The sequence below is a fragment of the Alligator mississippiensis genome, chromosome 5, assembly GCF_030867095.1.
Source record: "Alligator mississippiensis isolate rAllMis1 chromosome 5, rAllMis1, whole genome shotgun sequence".
Taxonomy (NCBI): domain Eukaryota; kingdom Metazoa; phylum Chordata; order Crocodylia; family Alligatoridae; genus Alligator; species Alligator mississippiensis.
This window is the reverse complement of record NC_081828.1, coordinates 142,750,626-142,770,287: the sequence shown is the minus strand read 5'-3', so window position 1 is coordinate 142,770,287 and position 19,662 is coordinate 142,750,626. Positions and strand designations below refer to the sequence as shown.

The following is a 19,662-nucleotide window of genomic DNA, read 5'->3' as shown; positions in this document are numbered from 1 at the left end:
GAAAAAGGAATTACTTCTGTATGCGTAGAGCACTTTAGTTTGTAAAGCAATAAGTGAGCAACGTCCTTATTTTCTCCAAAAGTAAATGAAATTTGCGTATGTGGTAAAAGCATGCTTTCCCTCAGCTGAACAGCTGGTCCAAAACCAGTGTAGCTCCACTGAAGTCAGTGGAGCTCTAATATTTGGACCAGCTGGCCCTGTAGGCAGTTTTACAAATACTAAGATATTTTTGCCTGCAATGTTGTAGGTGGGAAAGGCAATGTCATCAAATGAGACAGCAGCATATGAAATCATGAGGAGTCTGGATGTGGATTATGTTTTAATTATTTTTGGTGGTGTGATCGGCTACTCTGGTGATGATATTAACAAGTTCTTGTGGATGGTGAGGATAGCAGAGGGAGAGCATCCCAAAGATATCCGGGTAAGTAGGGCTGTTAACAATATAAGCAGTGTGTTCCTAGCAGAATAAATTTGTTTGATCTATGGTTTGCTACCATATGGGAGTCTTATCTTTTTAATTAAACCAGCACTCTATTAGTGTGAGCTTAATACAAAGAGAAAAAAAGTATAATTTTTTGAGAGAATGTGTTAATTCATATGGTTTCAAGGGCTCTTTGCATTAGGATAGCAGTGCATCAGTCCATTGTCTTTCAGTATACATGGTTTTGAAGAGTTAGTCATTTCAAAATATCATATTGCTGTGATACTGAAAAGTACAGGAGATCTACATTGTGCAAGTATTTAACTACTATAGGGCAGAGAAGGGAATGTCTCTCTGATCTAAAACAAAATTATAAATTCTTCAGTCTTTGAATACTGTGCAAGAAGGCAAGCAAGCATTCACAGCTTTTATAAGACTATCTTACAGAAACACTGAAGTGAGCAGATGCAAGGGATCAATCTGCTTGGTAATTAAAATTCTGCCCTGCACCAATGGACAGGAGCTGCATACTTTCGCTTGGCTACCAGTTGTTTTACTCAGCTTACAATTAACTCCCCTAAACGTGTGATTGTGCATTTGAGGCACAGCACACTTATGAAGTTTATTGGGTACACCATCATATTTACTCCGAGGATAATTGTTTGAGTGACTGAAGCAGAAAATACTCTGTATATGCCTAAATTACACATTTTCGTATGATCAGTGTATCAGTATATTTTTCAAAGATCTGTTTTCTGTATAAGAGCTTGGTAAAAGAAACTCTCATCTATACCTGCATACAACACATGGATTTAGTAAGATTAATCCAGCTAAGGAGAGGGTGCAGGGGAAGGGGCATATTTTGGTACAAGACAGAGTACAGGATAGCTACTGAAATGCTCCTGTGTGGGTCATACAACGGACTTAAAAACAATAAATAAAAGGCTGGCCTAAATGCCTGTTCTTAGCTTACATACTATGGTAGACCAGCTACAACAGCGCATATTTCAGTAAAACTGATGACCCACAACCTTTGTGCCTTTACTTATAGCAGAGAGCACTGAGCATTGCTTTCTGTTTCAATATCAACTTGAGCTTGTCTGGCATGTAGAAGTCAGTTCATCCACTGTATGAAGTTCATCACTTTGACTCCTAAGGCATCTATACGTGCGGCAGACCTCTGCTCTGACGCATGCTAATTAGCACATGTTGGAGCAGACTTGATTAAATCGAACAAGCTTTCATTAAAAATTTTGAAGCGCAGGATGCTGAATACACATGATGCTGTGGGCATTTTAATTAGAGCAGCTCCACCTCTGAGCACATGCATACACGGCAGAGGGAATAAAGTGACTTCATGTGCCTTATTACCAACTGACCCATGTGCCTTTCTTCAGGAAAGCGACTACTTTACTCCCCAAGGAGAGTTCCGTGTAGACAAGGCAGGTTCTCCAACCTTACTGAACTGCCTCATGTATAAAATGTCCTATTACAGATTTGGAGAGATGCAGGTGAGTAGAATTTTTTTTACTTTACTGAATTTGAATTCAAAACAAGGCTAAGGAAATTGCTGATGTCATGATGTTTGGGGGCAGGACGTGTGTGAGTTGACAGCTGTCATTCTGCTACTGCAGTGATAAGAATTGTATTTATTTTAATTTGCAAAACTATTAGGGGTATGTGAAACGGGCTGTATTCAATTTGGATTTGGATTCGGCGTGAATTGGGGACAGTGATTCGATTAGTTGATTTGGATCACTGTCTCAATTTGATTCAGCCAAATCTGAAGATTCAATGCTGATTCAGAGAATCAGTGATTCGGCCATAGACACAGCTTTAAATGTTTTTTTACGTACCTCGAGGTATCAGGCGCGGCTTGTGAATGCTGCGATGCTGGGGCGGATGGAGCATCCCACAGGAGCGCGGTGTGGGGCCCCCGCATGCTTGGCGGCACACCCAGAAGTGGACGGGAAGTGCTTCTGGTCCACTTCTGGGTCTGCTGCTGAGTGTGCGAGGACCCCTCCTCCCCCGCTTCCATGGGATGCTGCATCTGCCCCAGCATCGCAGCATTCATGAGCCGCCTTGAGGTATGTAGAAAAAAGATTTAAAGCTGTGTCTGTCTGAATCGCCAAATCTTTGAGGGCTCCTATTAGATTAGGAGAGATTAAAGGGTCCCCTGATTCAATTTGGACTCGGAGATTCAGCCGCTGAATCAAATCAGCAACCAAAGCTTCACGCAGCCCTAAAAACTATCATCAGCCTTTTGCAGAAAGCCATTGCCACAAACTCGGGTCCATAATCGTTTATTTGCTCTAGCAGCACTAGGCTGTTGACTTGTATTTGGCTCAGTTTTGCTGCTGTGGCTTTGGGCATCATCGGTTACCTCAGGCAGACTCTCAGGGCACCTGTGCTGGAGCATGGCAGTTGCTGTGCTCCAGCATCCCCGTACTTAAAAATGGTGGCGGAGGCACTTGGCCTAAAGCTTGTCAAATAAGATTTAGTTGAAGTACTCCCACTGCCATTTTTAAGCACAGTAATGCTGATACAAGGCACAGTGATGCTTTGAGAGCTACTCTAAAGCGCCGTCCCTCCCTTATTCCTGGAGCACGTGTAAAAAGTGCCCTTGAATTCCATGGTGCATTATGAGCAGTTAACTTGCTAAAAAGTTGCACTTCAAGTTAGTCTTTTTATGCTGTAATTTTTCGTGTGTGTGAAACTGCATTTAAATATCTGCTTATTTCGGCACAAGCCAAATCACTGATCGCTATGCTAGCATGCGCATGTAGTAAAGATTATATTGGCAACATACAAAGACCTAAGGACAGTACCCAACTCAAAGGTATTATATTGATAGACCTCATTGAGATGACATTTGTCATGAACAAAGGTTTTCCATGTATGGATAAATGGCAGTGATCTTAACTGTTTGTTCTTGCTTGTTTGTTCTACTCCTATTCCTATCCCCCCCCCTCCCCCCCTCTCTCTAGCCCCAACCCTTACCTGCCACTTTCCTTGAAGTTTCTAAAACTTTCTCTCTTATATTCCCCTCTGGAAGACCCTTTCCCTTTTTCATACCCAGCACCAAATGTACTTTTGTGAGTATGACTCAGTTCATCAGTGGAGCTTATACTTGCTTAACACCAAAAGAAAATTTAGTCTGTACAGATGAGGAATGCTGGACACACAGGTTCATTCTTGCATGGAGCACTTTACTGTAGAGATGAGAGAGGTGATCCATGTTTTCGATATACTGCAAGCTTTTGGCATTAAACATTCATTTCTGAACAAAGAACCTGAGACTCTACCCTAATACTGCCTTACAGCATATGGCCCAACTGATGCACGCAAGTAGAAGTCATATTTGGATCTCTTTCCTTTCCAGCTGTTGAAGAAATTGGATTGCAAGCACTCCTTAAAGCTGTCAGTTTAAGATTTTTCTGAGAAGTAATTCATGTTGCAAAAAGGCTAGTTTTGTTTTCTGCTAAAGGTCTTTAGAAACAGCTGAGGAAAAGTGTAGCACTGCTGAGTGTGCACTGTTGCATTCCATGTTTCTGCCAACCTCAAAGTAACGGGCAACTTTAATTTTATAGCTGGATTTTCGGACACCTCCAGGATTTGATCGCACTCGCAATGCTGAGATTGGCAACAAGGACATTAAATTTAAACACTTGGAGGAAGCCTTTACATCAGAACACTGGCTTGTTAGAATATACAAAGTGAAAAAATTAGACAACAGAGAGACATTGGACCACAAACCTAGAGTAACCAACATTGTACCGAAACAGAAGTATTTGTCAAAGAAGGTGGGTTTCCAGTGAAGTAACTGAAAAGGGGCAACAGAACCTTTCATTTGTTTTTTAACAATGAATCACATAGCTGGTGAATTATGTATTTCCACTAGTGAGATCTTTATGGATACAGTTCATATTGGTGTCCAATTTCAGACCTGCCTGCTGGTAATTGTTAATTTACTGTCTGCTTAACTTATGAGCATGTGAAGATGCAAGGCTAGATTTTTAGGCAATAATGCTAACTGGAAATAGACATGTCACTGGCTGTTACAAATCTTAAGAATCTTCATGTAACTGGAAGTATAAAGTACATCAGTCAATTCATGTTTTAGTAACTATGGCTCACTAAGTAAAATATAATGTGGCAGTTGCTTTCTGAACCTGTTTGAAAATAGTGATGCCTAGAAGTTTAAAAATGACATTTTTGTATAAAATAAATTAAAACTGAACCTTTTGTTGACGGAACTTAGTGTCTGGCTTCTTACTCTCTGAATTCATCTCACCTAATGTTCCATTTTTTTATGCATTTCAGAATGCCTTGGTGTGCTTCTTCATTCAGTATTAAGCAGTAGAAAGAAAGGAGGGGGATGTGGAGGGGGCCAAAAGAAAGAAAAAACATATGTGCACCTTCAAAGCAGAAATGACCCCTGTTAAGTCATGATTATTGTGTGTAAATGCAGGAATTCATCCTGAGTAGGAGTCTAGAATAATGTCAAATGAACAACTTATTTACCTGTACTAAAGCGCAGCATATAACGTGAGGTTATGGATAGTCTTTAACAGTGGCCCTTAACCAAGGTGCCTTGAGATCCTCTCAAGGGTGCCACACAGTGTTAGCACTATTAGGTGTGCAAACATGATTCACCAGATAAACCCAGAGATTTTCAAAAAGGAATCTGTAGTGTTAAAAACAAACTGACCTGTTGTGGGCTTCCTAAGCTCTTTGCATCAGAAAAGTTGATCTAGTATACCCCTGTATAGACAGCAAAACAGATTTTATGGTAGGAAATGTAAAAGGTGCTTGGTATTAGCCAAGTTGGCTGTGACTAAGCTTGCAGAGTATTCTCTTCAAGTCACTTCACTTATACTAATTAATTTGTCATTTAAAGGTAAGTTAAACTTGTGGAGTAAACATCTCTAGTGGTAAGCAGAAACCTGTTCTGAATTGACACTTCCAATTTTTTATTGTACGACTTAAAAATGGAAGAGGCCTGGCATAGTTTGCCCTCCAAACATCAAGGTGCAGGTTTTAATGCTGACATGCTTTTTCCCTGAAGCTTTGTGTCATCTTATGCGAGAGCAACATGGCTAAGTTTTTTTATTAATAACAGAGATACATTAGCAAACAACATTTTGAAAGCTAGTAAAACTAAAAACTTCAGCTTAAGATGGGATGGGTTAAAGTCAACTGGTCAGCATTTAGATAGGATACGTGCCAGTTTCTGTAAGACATAACATTTACCCCATTAATTATCAATAAATCAGACTGTTGGTGTGCAACATTTCATCCTAAAACAGAGTTTAAGTGTATGGTAAGTGTAATGTGTGCGTGGTTTTTAGGTCTACAAGTTTTGCAGGAATTGTATTCTTACCCAGCCTCCAGCTAGCAGTTATTCTGTGCACTTACACTCTTGTAAATGAGACCTGCACCAGCAACCAGTTGTTTATGCACTGTTCCACTGCTGGGCTAGGTAGTCACCGATCAGTGATGAATTAAATACCTGTTTTCACTGATACCACACTTGCCAGTTTTGCCCTACCACTTCTTAAATAGATAGTTGTTTGTTGGCATTGGAGTGTAGCCTACCAATGCACATGGCAAAAATAAACCCCATGGAAAATAAACTGTACTTTATGTATGCTAACCCTAAACAAATATTATATTCAGTAAGACTGCTTATACTTATTTGTAACTAACTACTACATTAAAAGGAGGCTGGAGAGCATTAATCAGTCTGGGAACTTTATTTATAAAAACTTGAAATTTTCTTTTCTTTCATCCTAAAAGCTAAGATATTAAATGTAAAATTAAAGTGGCCAGATGATGCCATTAAATGAGGGACGAGGCCTGAGTCTAGCTTGAAAGCTTGCTGTGGCTAGATAAAAAGCTTGGACTCCTCGCTTTGAAATGGTCGTGTTAATCCTTGAAAACACCTAGGTTCTCTTAAGTCTGTTTTCAGATCTTGATATTTGCTTTAAGCAAACATATCAATAAGATATAGGAAGAGTTCTCTGTCTAGTAAGAGCCTGGATTTGTGTTTATTCTACTCTAATTCAGAACATTGGAGTATTAGTGTTAGGATAGAAAAGGCTGAACCTAGTTTCTGATCTTCAGATCTCCGGAAGTTTTTACTTCCAAGATTGAAACCAGTAATCTCCGCTTCGCTAGGTCATGTTGCTCCTTGTATGATACTAGAGCTGAAGTTAGGGTGACTTTTATTAAACTGCTTCTGCATAAGCACAGCTCTGGAAATGAACCTGTACATGATGCACTTGCAGAAGTGGGTTTTTGTATAACTTACAAAATGGATGTGTTGGGAAGTGTAAAAGGTGATGGGGCAATTAAGATTGTATCTTGAGTTGATGCTAGTTTAATTATCTTAAGTCTAAAATAAATGGACAGTAGTAGTAGCAGACTACTATCTAAATGTATTTTAAATAAGTCCAGGCATCGTGCAATTAAATGCACAAAAGTGGAAAGACTAAAGCATTATAGCTAACTAATCCAATGTATTTTTTTTTCTTTTTAGACCGCCAAAAGGAAGCGTGGCTACATTAAGAATAAACTAACTTTAAAGAAAGGCAAGAGACCCAACAGGAAGACAGTTTAAACACACTGATCTGATTGCTAATACGAAGCAGTTGTCCTTGAGATAACCAGTCTTTGCCTTTAGCTCAAGTCATGTTTCACAGCAACATGAGGGTACAGAACCATCATTGGTCCAGATAATTGTACAAATTTTTCAGGCAATGTCTGATCAAAAATATTGGCTTATTGAGAACAGCTGTTTTAGATTTGTAATGTGAAGCAAGACAAGAGCTGCTGTCCAAGTCTAGCAGCAGATTTTTTTTATTGGTACATATTATCCTTCAAATCTGTTGAGAATTTGGACTGACTGCACCAAAGAACCCTCTAATTTGGTCCTTGGCACATGCATACTTGTCAATTTTTTTTTCTCTTTTGGAAAAAACTTATATCAGCAAAATAGCAATACATTAACTGGAATGGTAAAAGGACTGTGGCTTGTGAAAAGACTGGTTTTGCAACATGACATTTTAAACAATTGAGAGATGAGGAATGTGGATCTTTGAAATTCAGCTATTAGAAAGCAGATTTTCTCCCTGGATTGACATGGAATCATTTAAATGTACTTTTTCCTCTTGCTGAAGTTAGTTTTGGACTGGACTGTAAAGGCAAGCTGCCATCTCGCAAACTATCATGGGACTGACTGCCAATTGGATGATGCGGGTTTATAATGCAGTTCAAATTGGAGAAGCTGCTGTGGGTTTTAGGAGGGGGCTTGGTTGGTTGATTTGTTTTAAGTGATTGCAGCATTGCTGTTTCATACAGCCAGATCTTGCACACTTTAGGAATAAGGGCTAAATTTGTATCCTCATGAAAATCTGAAGCGACAGTAATGAATGCTATTGAGCACCAGAGCTGTTTTTGAGCAATTGCTGTTTCAGAATAGAAGTTAAACTAGTTTTGGTTAAATGTTTACCTGGTAAAGAAAACAAGTGTAGCCTGTTGAAGGGGGGGAAGGAAAAGAAAAAAAAAAAAAGACTTGACAAGTATACAAAAATCTCTTTTCTGTGGCTATTAGGAGAGGCAGAGGGTTTTGCAAACCTCAGCCTGCCTCCTTGGAAGGGGCAGGAGAGGGTTTCTGGAAATGATTAATCTGTTTTTCTGCATTTTATTTTTAGAGTGCTTTATCAGTTGAAAAGCTTCTGCTTTAGTGCTATTTGCTTTGTCTGTCTTTTATACTTTTTTTTTTTTAAAGGTGACAGTTCTGTCAAATTAAATGCACTAAAATATAAATGGAGATTGAACATGTTCACTTTCCAGCTATAGGAAACTTTATACAGACTTGAAAATTTTTGTTAGTTCTTTTAATAAAGTGAAAGAAGTGGTTTTGCAGTTTGTTTTCCTGCCACAGGATGTAACTTTTTATAAGAACTTACGCCAAACATCTTGGTGTAAAATGCAGAATAGTATGTACCTTTCATGAAGAAAATGTAAATTTGGAATGTTCCATGAAAATGTTACTGCTGACTTCTTTCCCAAGATGTAGAATATTTTTTGATTTATAAACTCATTTTTTTATCCTATTGGTTCTTTTACAGACCAATATTACAGCTGCAACATTTTCACACAAGTAACTTGATCTGGATTTCTGACCCATCATTTTGAGATTTCATTTTACTTTGTTGCTTTAAAGCTCAGTGCAGATGAGTTGTTGACTGTAGGGGGAAATAAAGTTAATTCAAGTTTTGTGTTAAAGGTGTCTTGTCATTCTTCAAGCTGGTTGTAAATAAGCAGAATTGTGGTCCTTGAGAAACTTAAGTCACTGAACAAGGTGAACTGTTTCATTTTCTTTCCACAAAGCTAATACTTCACTGTGAAGCTGCAGCAGCCCCTACTGTCTTCAGCCACCAAGTTCCACATTTAACTTCCTGTGATGGAAGGAGTGGGTGGTTACTAATCTTAAGAGAGCAGCTGGCATCTTGCCCCACAGATGGCTATAGCAATGAATCTCATTTGCAGATTGTGAAGTTCAAGGCATACATTGTCTAAAAATAAGTTAGTCAGTGACATGAAGCAGTCTGAGAAGACCCTGTATTTGGTCTCCTCAACTTTGTTCTAGTGTATGTATGCCTGGACCTCCAGGTCAGATCTTGGTGTCTACAGGCAAAAGCAACTGAACTTACCACTGCAGTACCAGCAGCAAAGGATGTTGTAATCTTATAGCAAATAATGTATTTAGCTTATCTTCTGGCATTTCTGTTGGAAGTAAAGTTTTCCCAGCTGGAGAGCTGCTTCTGTTACTTTCCCTGACCAAATCTTCAGGAGTGACAGCCACAAACATGATCTGAAAGAGATTCCAAGCGAGTCCCAACATCACAGTTCAAGATTTAGCAGCACAATATTATAGCTGCATCTAGGTCTTTCCATCAGCAATTGGGCAGGGTGGGACCCCTCAATGTTTAGCATATGGCCCAAAACAAGCAGAGGAGAGAATTTAGTGGAAGACTGAATTCAAAACAGATACAGAGAAGGAGCCTCCCTGGTTCTTCAGAGCTTCCTCACATCAACGATTTGAAATGAAAACTACCCAGGGTACCTAGGCTAAGAATCAGTGTCCAACCAGCTGACATCGGGTGGGGGAAAGAGCACCCAATGTGCTCATGATTCCTCAAAGCCTGGAGACTGGTTACAAGGCCAGACTTCCTTACACCAGAAGTGTTGTTCTCAGCCCCATGATTCTTTACTAGTGTAACTGGAGCACACTTTGCACCAAAAGAGCCTATACTTTCAGCATGAGAGAGAAGGTGTGTAATCTAAGCCAGGTTGTGGACTTTGGTCACTTCACAGTTGCTGGTGACCACTATCATCATCCATCCACCTCCTTGTTTGTAGTACATGAATGGCAAAGGAAAACTTTGGTGCTTAACCAGGCATGCAGTAAGACTAGCAGTTTTTTGCTTCAGTACCTACTGGTGACCATAATTCAGTTGGCTGATTATGGTTGAGTTGATACCTGTCATGCTTTTTCAGTTGGAAGTCCCACCCAGATTCTATAGCAGGCAAATTGCTCCTGCTTAACAGACAACACAGGTTTCCCTTGCTTTATGCTGCACACAGGTTCCTGGAAAATGGCGCATAACTCAAGTTCACATAAAAGGAACTCACTTTACAATGTAACAAATAGGGATACGTTCCACAACCTCAGTTGTACTGGCCCCTAGACCTATTTCTACCACTTTTACAAGACAGTTTTGGTACTCACCAGCAGCAGAGAAGGGTAGGAGATAAGCTAGTGGGATCCATAGAAGCCATAATAGGGATAGCAACTACAGAAACATGTCACAGACGAGCAAGGAGACTATTTTGGTGCACATCACTCCCACAATGCACCACACCAGTCGCATAAGAGTGAATTTACCTTGCATATAACAAATTTTTGGTATAAAAAGGGTCATCACATAGGAGCAAATTTGCACATACAGAACCCACATAAAGTGAGGGAAGCCTGGACAGGCAGTCCTTGGACTTACGACACATATGGTTCCTGGAAACAGCATCTTAAGTGGAAACGTTGCAACTTGGAACCAATTTTCCCATAGGAAACGATGTTATAAAAATGGGGCACTGGTTCCTGAACCAAAGCCTAATACCCTGTTTTCACCAAAAATAACCCAGAATTTTGTAGTCAGTCAATTATAGATGAGTAATATAGCTACATTAATGCATTTATATTGTAAATAACAATCATCGATTTGGAAGGACTTCTTTGACGCGACTTTGCTGGACTTTTTGAAGGGTTGTTGGCTGGAGTCTTCTCAGGAGTCTTGGCTGTAGGTTTTTCTGGAGTCTTGTCTGCTTTCTTAAAGAAAATGTCCAAGGAAGTTTGGACAGATGTTCTCCAGGGAAATGGGCGACATAGCAACTTGTTCGCTGGCATGGTGTCACATCAGATCAAGCATTGTAAAGTCAAAACTGATGTCAGAAAGCTGAAACAGGGTGTCAGTTTAGAAATGTAAGTGTGCAATGTTGCAACTCAAAACATTGCAAGTCGAGGACTGCCTATACTAAGTATGTCAGGACCTTACGACAGAGGTGTTTTGAAGTGCTTGTCCCATCTATTTTCAGTGGACACTGTAACATCACGTCAATTTGACACCCTATCCAATATGTAAATTCGCAAGTAAAAGCCCTGAATAGGCATGCCCTGTGTTCAGTTCTGTTGTTACAATCAATTTGCACATTTTGTAACTTCCAAGACAAGTTATCCTAGTCTTGAGATGAAGACAGTGCCAGATCTGTCACCTGTTCAGGTTAATCCTTAGAAACAATTTAAAGGATTTCTCACCCCCCAAGTCTGCTGCAGGTGATGGTCTGAACATCAACTCCAAAGAAATACCAGCATCCCCATGAAAACATGGCAGTGTTAAACTGGTAGTGGTGACCATAGATATATTCTTACATGCATGTAGGCAAACGTATGGGCCTGCGCATGTGCCCTTCTAAACAAACCAAGTACAATGAAAGCAGTGTCTTTTATGTCCTGATATTTAAAATATCTCCAGACAGTATGCTCATGTTGCTCCTCTTCCAAATGTTTTCTACGTCAGTTGCACAGAACACTGAGCAAATGCAGAAGACGGTAGTAGTGGTGCCATCAGAGACACGGTTAAGTCCACAAGCAGCTGTAACATTAATATCCTCATTGAATATCACTGTGAGGACAGCAATAAGGCCCATAGTTTAAGTCTGGACCTTTGTACCAAAAGGTACAGAATTTGAGGCACATCCGTCTTCACAAAAGAGCAGTAGCAAATCTGTACCATATTCTTGCTATCTTATCTACTGCCAATTTCATTTTCTGGTTCTCTTGCACGAGCATGTGGCAGTGGTACATAAACCTGAATGGCCTTCAGCAAAACTATCATACTAGGTTTCATAAATTCCCTCAGAGATATCTTGCAGATATTGCTGTAATCTAGGCCCAAAATGTGTTGAAGTCATTGCATTACACTTGTCAGAATCCACTGGTCATAAGAATATCAATTTCTGTCACTAGAGCTGCTTTTTGCATGTTTCATCTGCAAAATGTCATGCACTCTTTGGTATAGAAGGAATAAATCATTTTCAGGAAGTCAAGACTATACATTGGCACTGGAATTTCTGCCTGCTGATCAGCATTGTTAACTGGTCAATTAGGTCATGCATCCCAGTCCAAGAGTGCCATCTCCAGTCCTCTGCACAGACCACACATTCATCCTTACCTGCAGTTGTCTAGTGCTGCCACAGTCAAACTTTCCAGCCTCTCCATGTGCCACGATCCAATTTAAACAAAGCTTACCAGGTTGGATATTGTCTTGTCTGCTGAAAAACAGGATTCAAGTGACAGCAGCTCGTGCATCAAAATTGATCACATAACACGTAGTTGAAGGTTATAGAGAAATGTTGTACGTGTGTACAAAGGACATCCAGATTTAAGCAAATGGTGCCATTTTAACATAATGGAAAGAGAAAAGGCATCCACCACTAATTCAAATAATCTTTTATTGACAGTGTTGTCAGTTTGTAATTTTAATTCACAATTATGAAAGGAAGGCTAATCAGAAGTGACTGCCGGATTTCAAAATTTTAAACAATAAAAGGTAGAAATCTTTTTGAACAGTTATACCGTAAGAAAGAAAAGTTTGCATAGGTTCTACAGGTGTGCACAAAAAATTAGATCTGAAGTACATCAAGATTTACATTACAATTCAAAGAGTACATTGGCTATTCAAAAAGAAAGTATCCACTTGGAAGTGCCAGACACCTGTTGAAACAAGCTATAGAATAAGGCTTGTTTACTGCTCAATCTTCAAAATCCTCTTCTACAGTATCCTCATATAATATATGGAATATTTTTTTCTGATAAAAATATGCAAGACACTTATCCAATCTCCCTTTTGGGATATGTTGATGATTCAGATCTTTCAAGCAAAAGTATCTGACCTGCCTTACAGGATTGATTTGTGGTGGGAAGGAGGTGGAGAGAGAAGAGAGAGCATAGCATAGTAACATCAGCAGAGTCTTCACAGCCTTGAAAGCAAAAGGATTTATTTGAACACAAATGGAATGTTGTCATCATGCACTAACCACCATGCAGAGAAGAAAATCCCCAAGTCAGAAGTGCAAAATTATTTCAACTCCTCTTCCAAACAGCGACAGATTCTTTCTAGTATGGATAGTCATGAGCAAAGCTGAGGCAGACCTTAACTTTTGAAAAAATGTGGAAGGTTTGATGTTGCCAGTTCTTTGGTAAGGGTGAAAGCTACGATTTTGAGAAAAGTAGACTACGATTCTGATCTGTTTGATTTTGTACTTTAGAATGCCCCTTGTAATGATACCATCTTCTAACTCTGTAATGTTTCAGTTACTTACCAGACTAACCTCTTTAAAACAAGAGTGGATCCAATATGTACGGGTTCCTGGAGACCATGAATAATATACATCCTCCTGAAGATACTTGTTAGTTCAGTTCTTACCATTTTGACATAATTACAGAGTGTTAACTTGGCCTAAAAATAAAATTTTCCTTACAAAATAGTGTTTCTTAAAACTTGGCCTGTACATTCTACAATTATTAATAGGTTTCAATATGTGTAAGAAAGACCCTAGCCTTTCACATGCTGAAATAAGTATATACAGGCAAATATAAAGTAATTTAATTAGGGGGAGAGGGACGGGGAGGAGAGGAGGAAGGGGACCACACCTGATTAAGAATCTGAAGCACAAAATTGAAAGATCCTGTAAATTAAATGCCAGTTCCAAATGACCAATTAATGGTGCTTTCCATTACCTATCAGTAACCTTAACAGCCACCAAAAAAACAAACAAGAAACCTTGTAAAATGCAGACGTGTACGAACAGATACGAGCAATACTTCAATCTAAATATATTTGTCTAGTATCTGGAAAGTGTGAGCAATTGTATTAAGAATGTAGGCAAAAGGCACAAAATTAATATTCCATAAAGTCAGGCATTCATGCTAGTGTGTTAGAGATACCGTGATGTTTTTAAGGAGCACTGTAAAAAAAAAAAAAGCACTGAGCAGAAGTCAATCTGGTGTAAATCTCGCAAAAATCAACACATCTCACTTTTACAGATAGAGAATGAAATGCAACTAAACTTTAATACATTGGTTTTTGAAGTTTACTTTCTTATCGTCACAGTGGTTACCTTACAAAGTAAAATCAACTATAGATTTTTACATTGCAAAACATTATGGCCCCACAACTTTTAATTACTGAAGCCCTTATTCACCATAAAGAAGTAAGTTCCCACATCATTTATTTTTTGGCGTAATAGATGTTTTTTTATGAGACAGCTAGACATAAGTTCGCTTTGAGAAAGCAATCAACTGAACCAAAAGGGAGAGAGACCGGAGACAATAAATACAGAACTGCTTGGAGCTTTAACACAAAACTAATGGACTTTCAAGTAAGTCGGCCCAACAACACCGGCCTTCCCCACCATAACCACTGCCACAGACAGACACTCAACCATTTTCAGGGTCAATGGGTTGAAAAATGGGCACGCAAAATATTAAGCATCTCTCTGGAACACAAACTAACAGGACACCTAGGACTGGAATGAACAGATTTCTTATGATATTGCTGCTTTTTATAAGGTGGCAGAAAATGCACGTTTATAAGTGACAGGAAGTCATGCTAGTAAACCAATATCCCCGAAGAGAACGTTGGTCAATGCATCATTCTTATGTGAAATTTTGAATTATTTAGCCATTGTTCAGACTCACCAATGGCCTGTGGGGGACAAGTCACATTTTATAAGTGCAAAACATTTTTGGCAAAAGTGAAAAATAGAAAACCTTAAACTGTACTAATAAAAAAGTATTCTGAATACCAACACAAGGCCTGATCCTGCAAGCACACCACAGAGAACCCTCATTGACTTCAATGAAAGCTCTGTGTACTACCACTTAAAGGAAAAGGTCTTGAATCACTGTTAGTGTGTGTGTATGTGTATATACATATACACACACACACACACACACACACACACACATATATATATATACACATAGTATGTGTGTGTACTCACACACACATACAAAATGGCTCTAGATTAAAACTTGAGCTTGTAGCTATTTTGAGATGCATCATTCACAGTATATAGCTTCTCACTTGTATCTTGTTATAACTGGACTTATGACACCTGAAGGTTATATACTGCATCATTTTAATGCCTCTAAGATGGTTTTGTTATGAGACAACAGTGCACTTTGTCTTGTCAATGGGACTTCCAAAGGGGATTGAAGTATATCCAACCATCGCCCTGTAAGAAAATTAGGGAGATTTTACAAATGAACTTTTAATATTTTATACACACACACACAAACACACAGCCACACCCCAAAAATATTCAGCACAAGTTAAATTTAACAATATCAGCTACAAAAATAATCACACTGATGTCTGAAAATACTGTACATACTAGAATGACTATATTCAGGATGCCTACAACAGAAAAGTATAAGAGAGCAAGTCAGATTTTCCCTTGCTGAAGAGGCTGTTACAACCACCAAGGGCAGATCAACTTTAAAAGTTAGTTGAAAGGGCTATTATTAGAAAAGCAGATTTTAAAACTGGCCTGAATATATATTTTTTAGTTTTAAAGAAACAGTGGATTATTAAACATCCAGGTATGCCAAGTAGACCTGGTTCGAAACATCTTGCTTCAACCTCCATAATAATGGAAAAAGGCCCAAACATTTTGGGTTATATCCTACCCTCCATCCACAGAAAACGTTTCACTGATCGTAGTGACTGCAGGCAAAACTGGAGGTTAACATTTTATGTAGAGATGATATTTCATGAAGTAACTGTTGATTAAATTACCTCCAAAGTAATTATTGGAGGTTGGCCTTGAATTTGTCCCTTTCCCACTGCCACATCAGGGAAAATACATCTGGGAGGCAAGCCCCTTTGCCTTCTGCCCTCCTCTAACCCCTTCCCCCTGCAGCACCTCATTCCTTCAATGTCAGGCTTTGTTCTCCATGAGCACATGCAAGTGAAGGGCAACATTTGAAAACACCGACCTCAAAATAAACAAACTTGTAGTAATCTGCATATAGGCAAATTACAGGCACCCAAACACTTAGTTCATCATGAATTGATACATTTTCCCTTTTTTGAAACTGCTGCAAGTTTTAACATAGCTACTCCATAAACACACTTTTAAGAAGTACTTTTGTACCTACTTATATATAGTACAGACTGTGGTATTAGTCCAAACCCCAAAGGCTCACAACTTACCATATAGTTCACTGGCTAGGCCAGAGCAGAGTGAACTGTGTTTCAAGTCATGGGGACCCCATAGCTCGGCACAGCTCAGTACGTGTGCATGCTCCAGATATCAACCCCCCACCCAACACACTAAGGATCCATGTGCTAATTAGCCCCCACTGGAACCAAGTGTTCTTGTCACAAGTCCTGGGATCCTCCTAAAATGTATATGCAGATGAGGTAGGCAACCTGGTCTGGCTCCACTTCATAGAGGCTGGGGTTAAGCTTGTTTGCAACAGGCTGAGAGAGGGGGCAACAGAGGGATTTTGGGTGAACTGTTTGAGGCCCCCTGATGTTTGCCAGATATTTAAGGCTAGTGAAAAAATAAGAATCACTGGAAATGGGAAAGAAAGATGCAGCCCAGCTGTGGGAGTGAAAAGGAAGTTGAAATGTATTCAATGTTGTGGCTCACCATGACTTGAAAAAGAGAGTTGGCGCTGAGGGGGACTGCACACAGTGGGCACTCCTATATATTTTATTCAGAAGGGCTGCACTAACCTGTCCTTGTGGTACATTCCCACCAGTATGTATGCCCAATATGGGCCATGTGAGAAAAAAAAAGGGTTTTATAGTCATGCTTAGTGTTAGCTGCATTTAATCAACTTCATAGTTGGTTTCCACTTCTAAGCACATGCTGCTTTTGGCAGTAGTTTAAAGGATAGACAATGTATTTAATGAGGTTTCCTTTTATGTGAATCTAAGATGAGGGGTGGGGCTTTTTCCCATTGCTGACTCAGGGTGGGGCAGGGTGTGGGGGAAACTCATCCTGTATTCAAATAAATATAGTATGTGGAGAATCCCAAAAGTTGCTGATACTGGCAGTGAAACCCAGCATTGAGCAATAAAAGGCCTGTGAATTGCTTCTTGCTGCTCCCACTGTGCAAACATGTTGTACGAAAGTGATTTTATATACATAAACAGTTCCCATAGATTTCAAAGATACTATTCATATGCAGAAGCACTGCAGTACTGCACCTATGCTGGCATCTGTTGCAGTGCTTGGTTGGTGTCTGAAATGACAGCCATGTAGCTACAAGTAATCGTTTTAGAAAAAGCCAAGTAGGAAGAAGGGTTTCTACGCATTGCTAAAAATAGTATTCTAAGCGTTATTCTCTATCAGATCCATTCTTTCTAGGAAGTGACAGGTTTTTTCTAAAAATCTCTACCGTTCTTTCATGTAGCTGTTTTAACATTGAACTCCTTTGGGTTTCTGTATGCTAGCAGAACAGTAATAAACAATCAGCACTGCTCAGACTATATAAAGGAAATTACTAACAGGATACCAAATGCTCATGAAGTAGAAACTAAACCAAAACATCTATTTTAGTTAGGCATCTAAAGCCATGTGTAGATGCCTCTCATATACACTGATAGTCAAATTCCTGGCTGATTATTCACAGCTCCCATTCACTTCAATTTACTGGCTGCCAGGTTAATGGATAGCTAGCACTGCAGAGAATCAAAGCTACTTATTTAATGGCCAAAAATCTAAACAAAGGCTAAGCAACCATTCTTCAACATCTGGGCTTACCTACCTCCAACTAAAGGCAGGGTGAAGGAAAACGAACAATGGTTACAAATTCTATTTTTAAGAGCCAAAGTTTGGAAAGATCACTGCATTTCTAGCCACATGATCACCATGTTATATAAAAAAAAATTTTTTTAAATCAAAAGCTGATTCTCACTGTTTGCACTAACACACTTCCAATAGACAAGAGGCTCCATTACACTCTATCTTAGTCTCAAAATAGCAAAGAAATGCTTTGTGGGATTCACATTACCTCTCTGGTAAAGTATTTTGGTTTCCAAAGAGCATTAATAGCCACACGCTGCCCCTCCTCTACTCGCTGCCTCTCCTCAAGGCGGTGCTTGTGCTCTGTTGCTGCATCAATATTGCCTTCTTTCAGACAACTGGTAACGTGCTGCCAAAGATGCCTGAGTGATTGATTACAGACAACACACAGACAAGATTGAATTAGAGCTCCTCAGACCCAACAAAGCTCTTGGTAGGGTAAATGTATAGTGGAAACTTGCTCATCCTCTTTACTAGAAGAGTGGTGCATTCTCCATTCACTACTCTACTTGTGCCATTATCTAATATTCTTAATTATCACCATCTAATCAATCATTTTCATTACACTTTAATAGATACCAACAATAGACACAAACAACTACTACTACTTGTGATTTAATGTCTTGCTTATATTACTTAAGCTTAAAATAATTTCCTGTAGAACCCTCCCCCCACCCCACTACCATCTTTTTAGCAAGCGGAGGTTTTTACAATCCACCCCTTCAAACTATGGGTCAAATTTCCAGAAGGGTTCTGCTCCCACTCTCTCACTTCATTTAAATGCCTGAATGGGAGCTGCTGAGTTTTCAGTTCTTGAAAATTTGGCCTTAATATCTGCTAATCATTAGAGTTTTGATGGCTACTTTTTCCAGATCTGGTATAGATTTATGATAAGGACACAGACCTATTGGCGCACTTAGCAGAGGAAGGGCAATACAGTCTTTTTGCATTGATATTACTTTAAAATGCTTTTATTTCTAAACAACTTTATTAAAAGAAAAAGAGAAAAATATTGATGACAATCTTTACTAGGGTACTAGAACCCCAGAGGTCCCTTACAGTGTTGTATTCTTACACTTCTTGCAACTGTTTTCAGTTAGAATCAAATTTGGCCCTCACGTTTGATAATATCCACATAAAATGTCCCTCAATAGCATGGCAACCAAATATTACTTAGAAAGATTGTGTGACGTGCAAAAAACATTGACCAAAAGCTGTCATAACATTTTAATGTAATTTTCAATAGCGTTAAAGTGAGCATTTTATTTTAAAAGCAGTAACAGTAAGTGTTCAGAGACTGAATGGTAATAATATACTTGCTGGGGTCATAAACATAAAACAGGCACCAGGGAATTATGGGCTTCTCTCCCTCACAAATTTTCCTTTGGGGAAATATTAAAACAGAAATAACATTTTAAAAGTACAGCTTATTGGCTCTGGAAAGATCCATGTATCCATCCAGAACTATAGAATGCAAGGGGTACACTTGGTCATAAAGCTTGCTTACTGTTTTTATCTCATCCTCATAATCAGAATAGCATCATGCCCATATTCTCACCTTGATTCCAATGGTCCTTGTTTCACTATTGGTCTAATCTTTTTGGGGATAACTGGCAGTTTGGTGGTGTCAATCACTTTGGTTTCTCCATTGCTGTATGTAAATTCCAGCATGCCGTTCCACTCCCCTTGTGCCTTACAAACAATGGTACTGGTGGGATTGTGTTTCACTTCTGCTGTAACCCTGATTAAAGCAAGACAAACATGGTAAAATATACAGGTTATTTTTTTGCAAC

General features: G+C 39.2%; 2 protein-coding genes across 3 annotated transcripts in view; one reads left to right on the top strand and one right to left on the bottom strand.

Moving 5' to 3' along the window:
• The window catches only part of STT3B (STT3 oligosaccharyltransferase complex catalytic subunit B), a 108,540-nt gene extending 99,827 nt beyond the window's left edge, over positions 1-8,713 (top strand). The window contains exons 13-16 of the mRNA XM_006270508.3: positions 248-421; positions 1,819-1,932; positions 4,012-4,224; positions 6,963-8,713. Coding sequence (XP_006270570.1) covers positions 248-421; positions 1,819-1,932; positions 4,012-4,224; positions 6,963-7,043 — 582 coding nt within the window. The 3' untranslated portion in view covers positions 7,044-8,713. The remainder of the gene's footprint in view (positions 1-247; positions 422-1,818; positions 1,933-4,011; positions 4,225-6,962) is intronic.
• Positions 8,714-12,482: 3,769 nt separating this feature from the next.
• OSBPL10 (oxysterol binding protein like 10) overlaps positions 12,483-19,662 on the bottom strand; it is a 268,835-nt gene continuing 261,655 nt past the window's right edge. For both annotated transcript variants that reach the window (XM_019497986.2, XM_014603229.3), the window contains 3 exons: positions 19,428-19,610; positions 18,078-18,231; positions 12,483-15,286 (listed from right to left, as the gene is read on the bottom strand). In XM_019497986.2, coding sequence (XP_019353531.1) covers positions 15,242-15,286; positions 18,078-18,231; positions 19,428-19,610 — 382 coding nt within the window. In that variant the 3' untranslated portion in view covers positions 12,483-15,241. The remainder of the gene's footprint in view (positions 15,287-18,077; positions 18,232-19,427; positions 19,611-19,662) is intronic.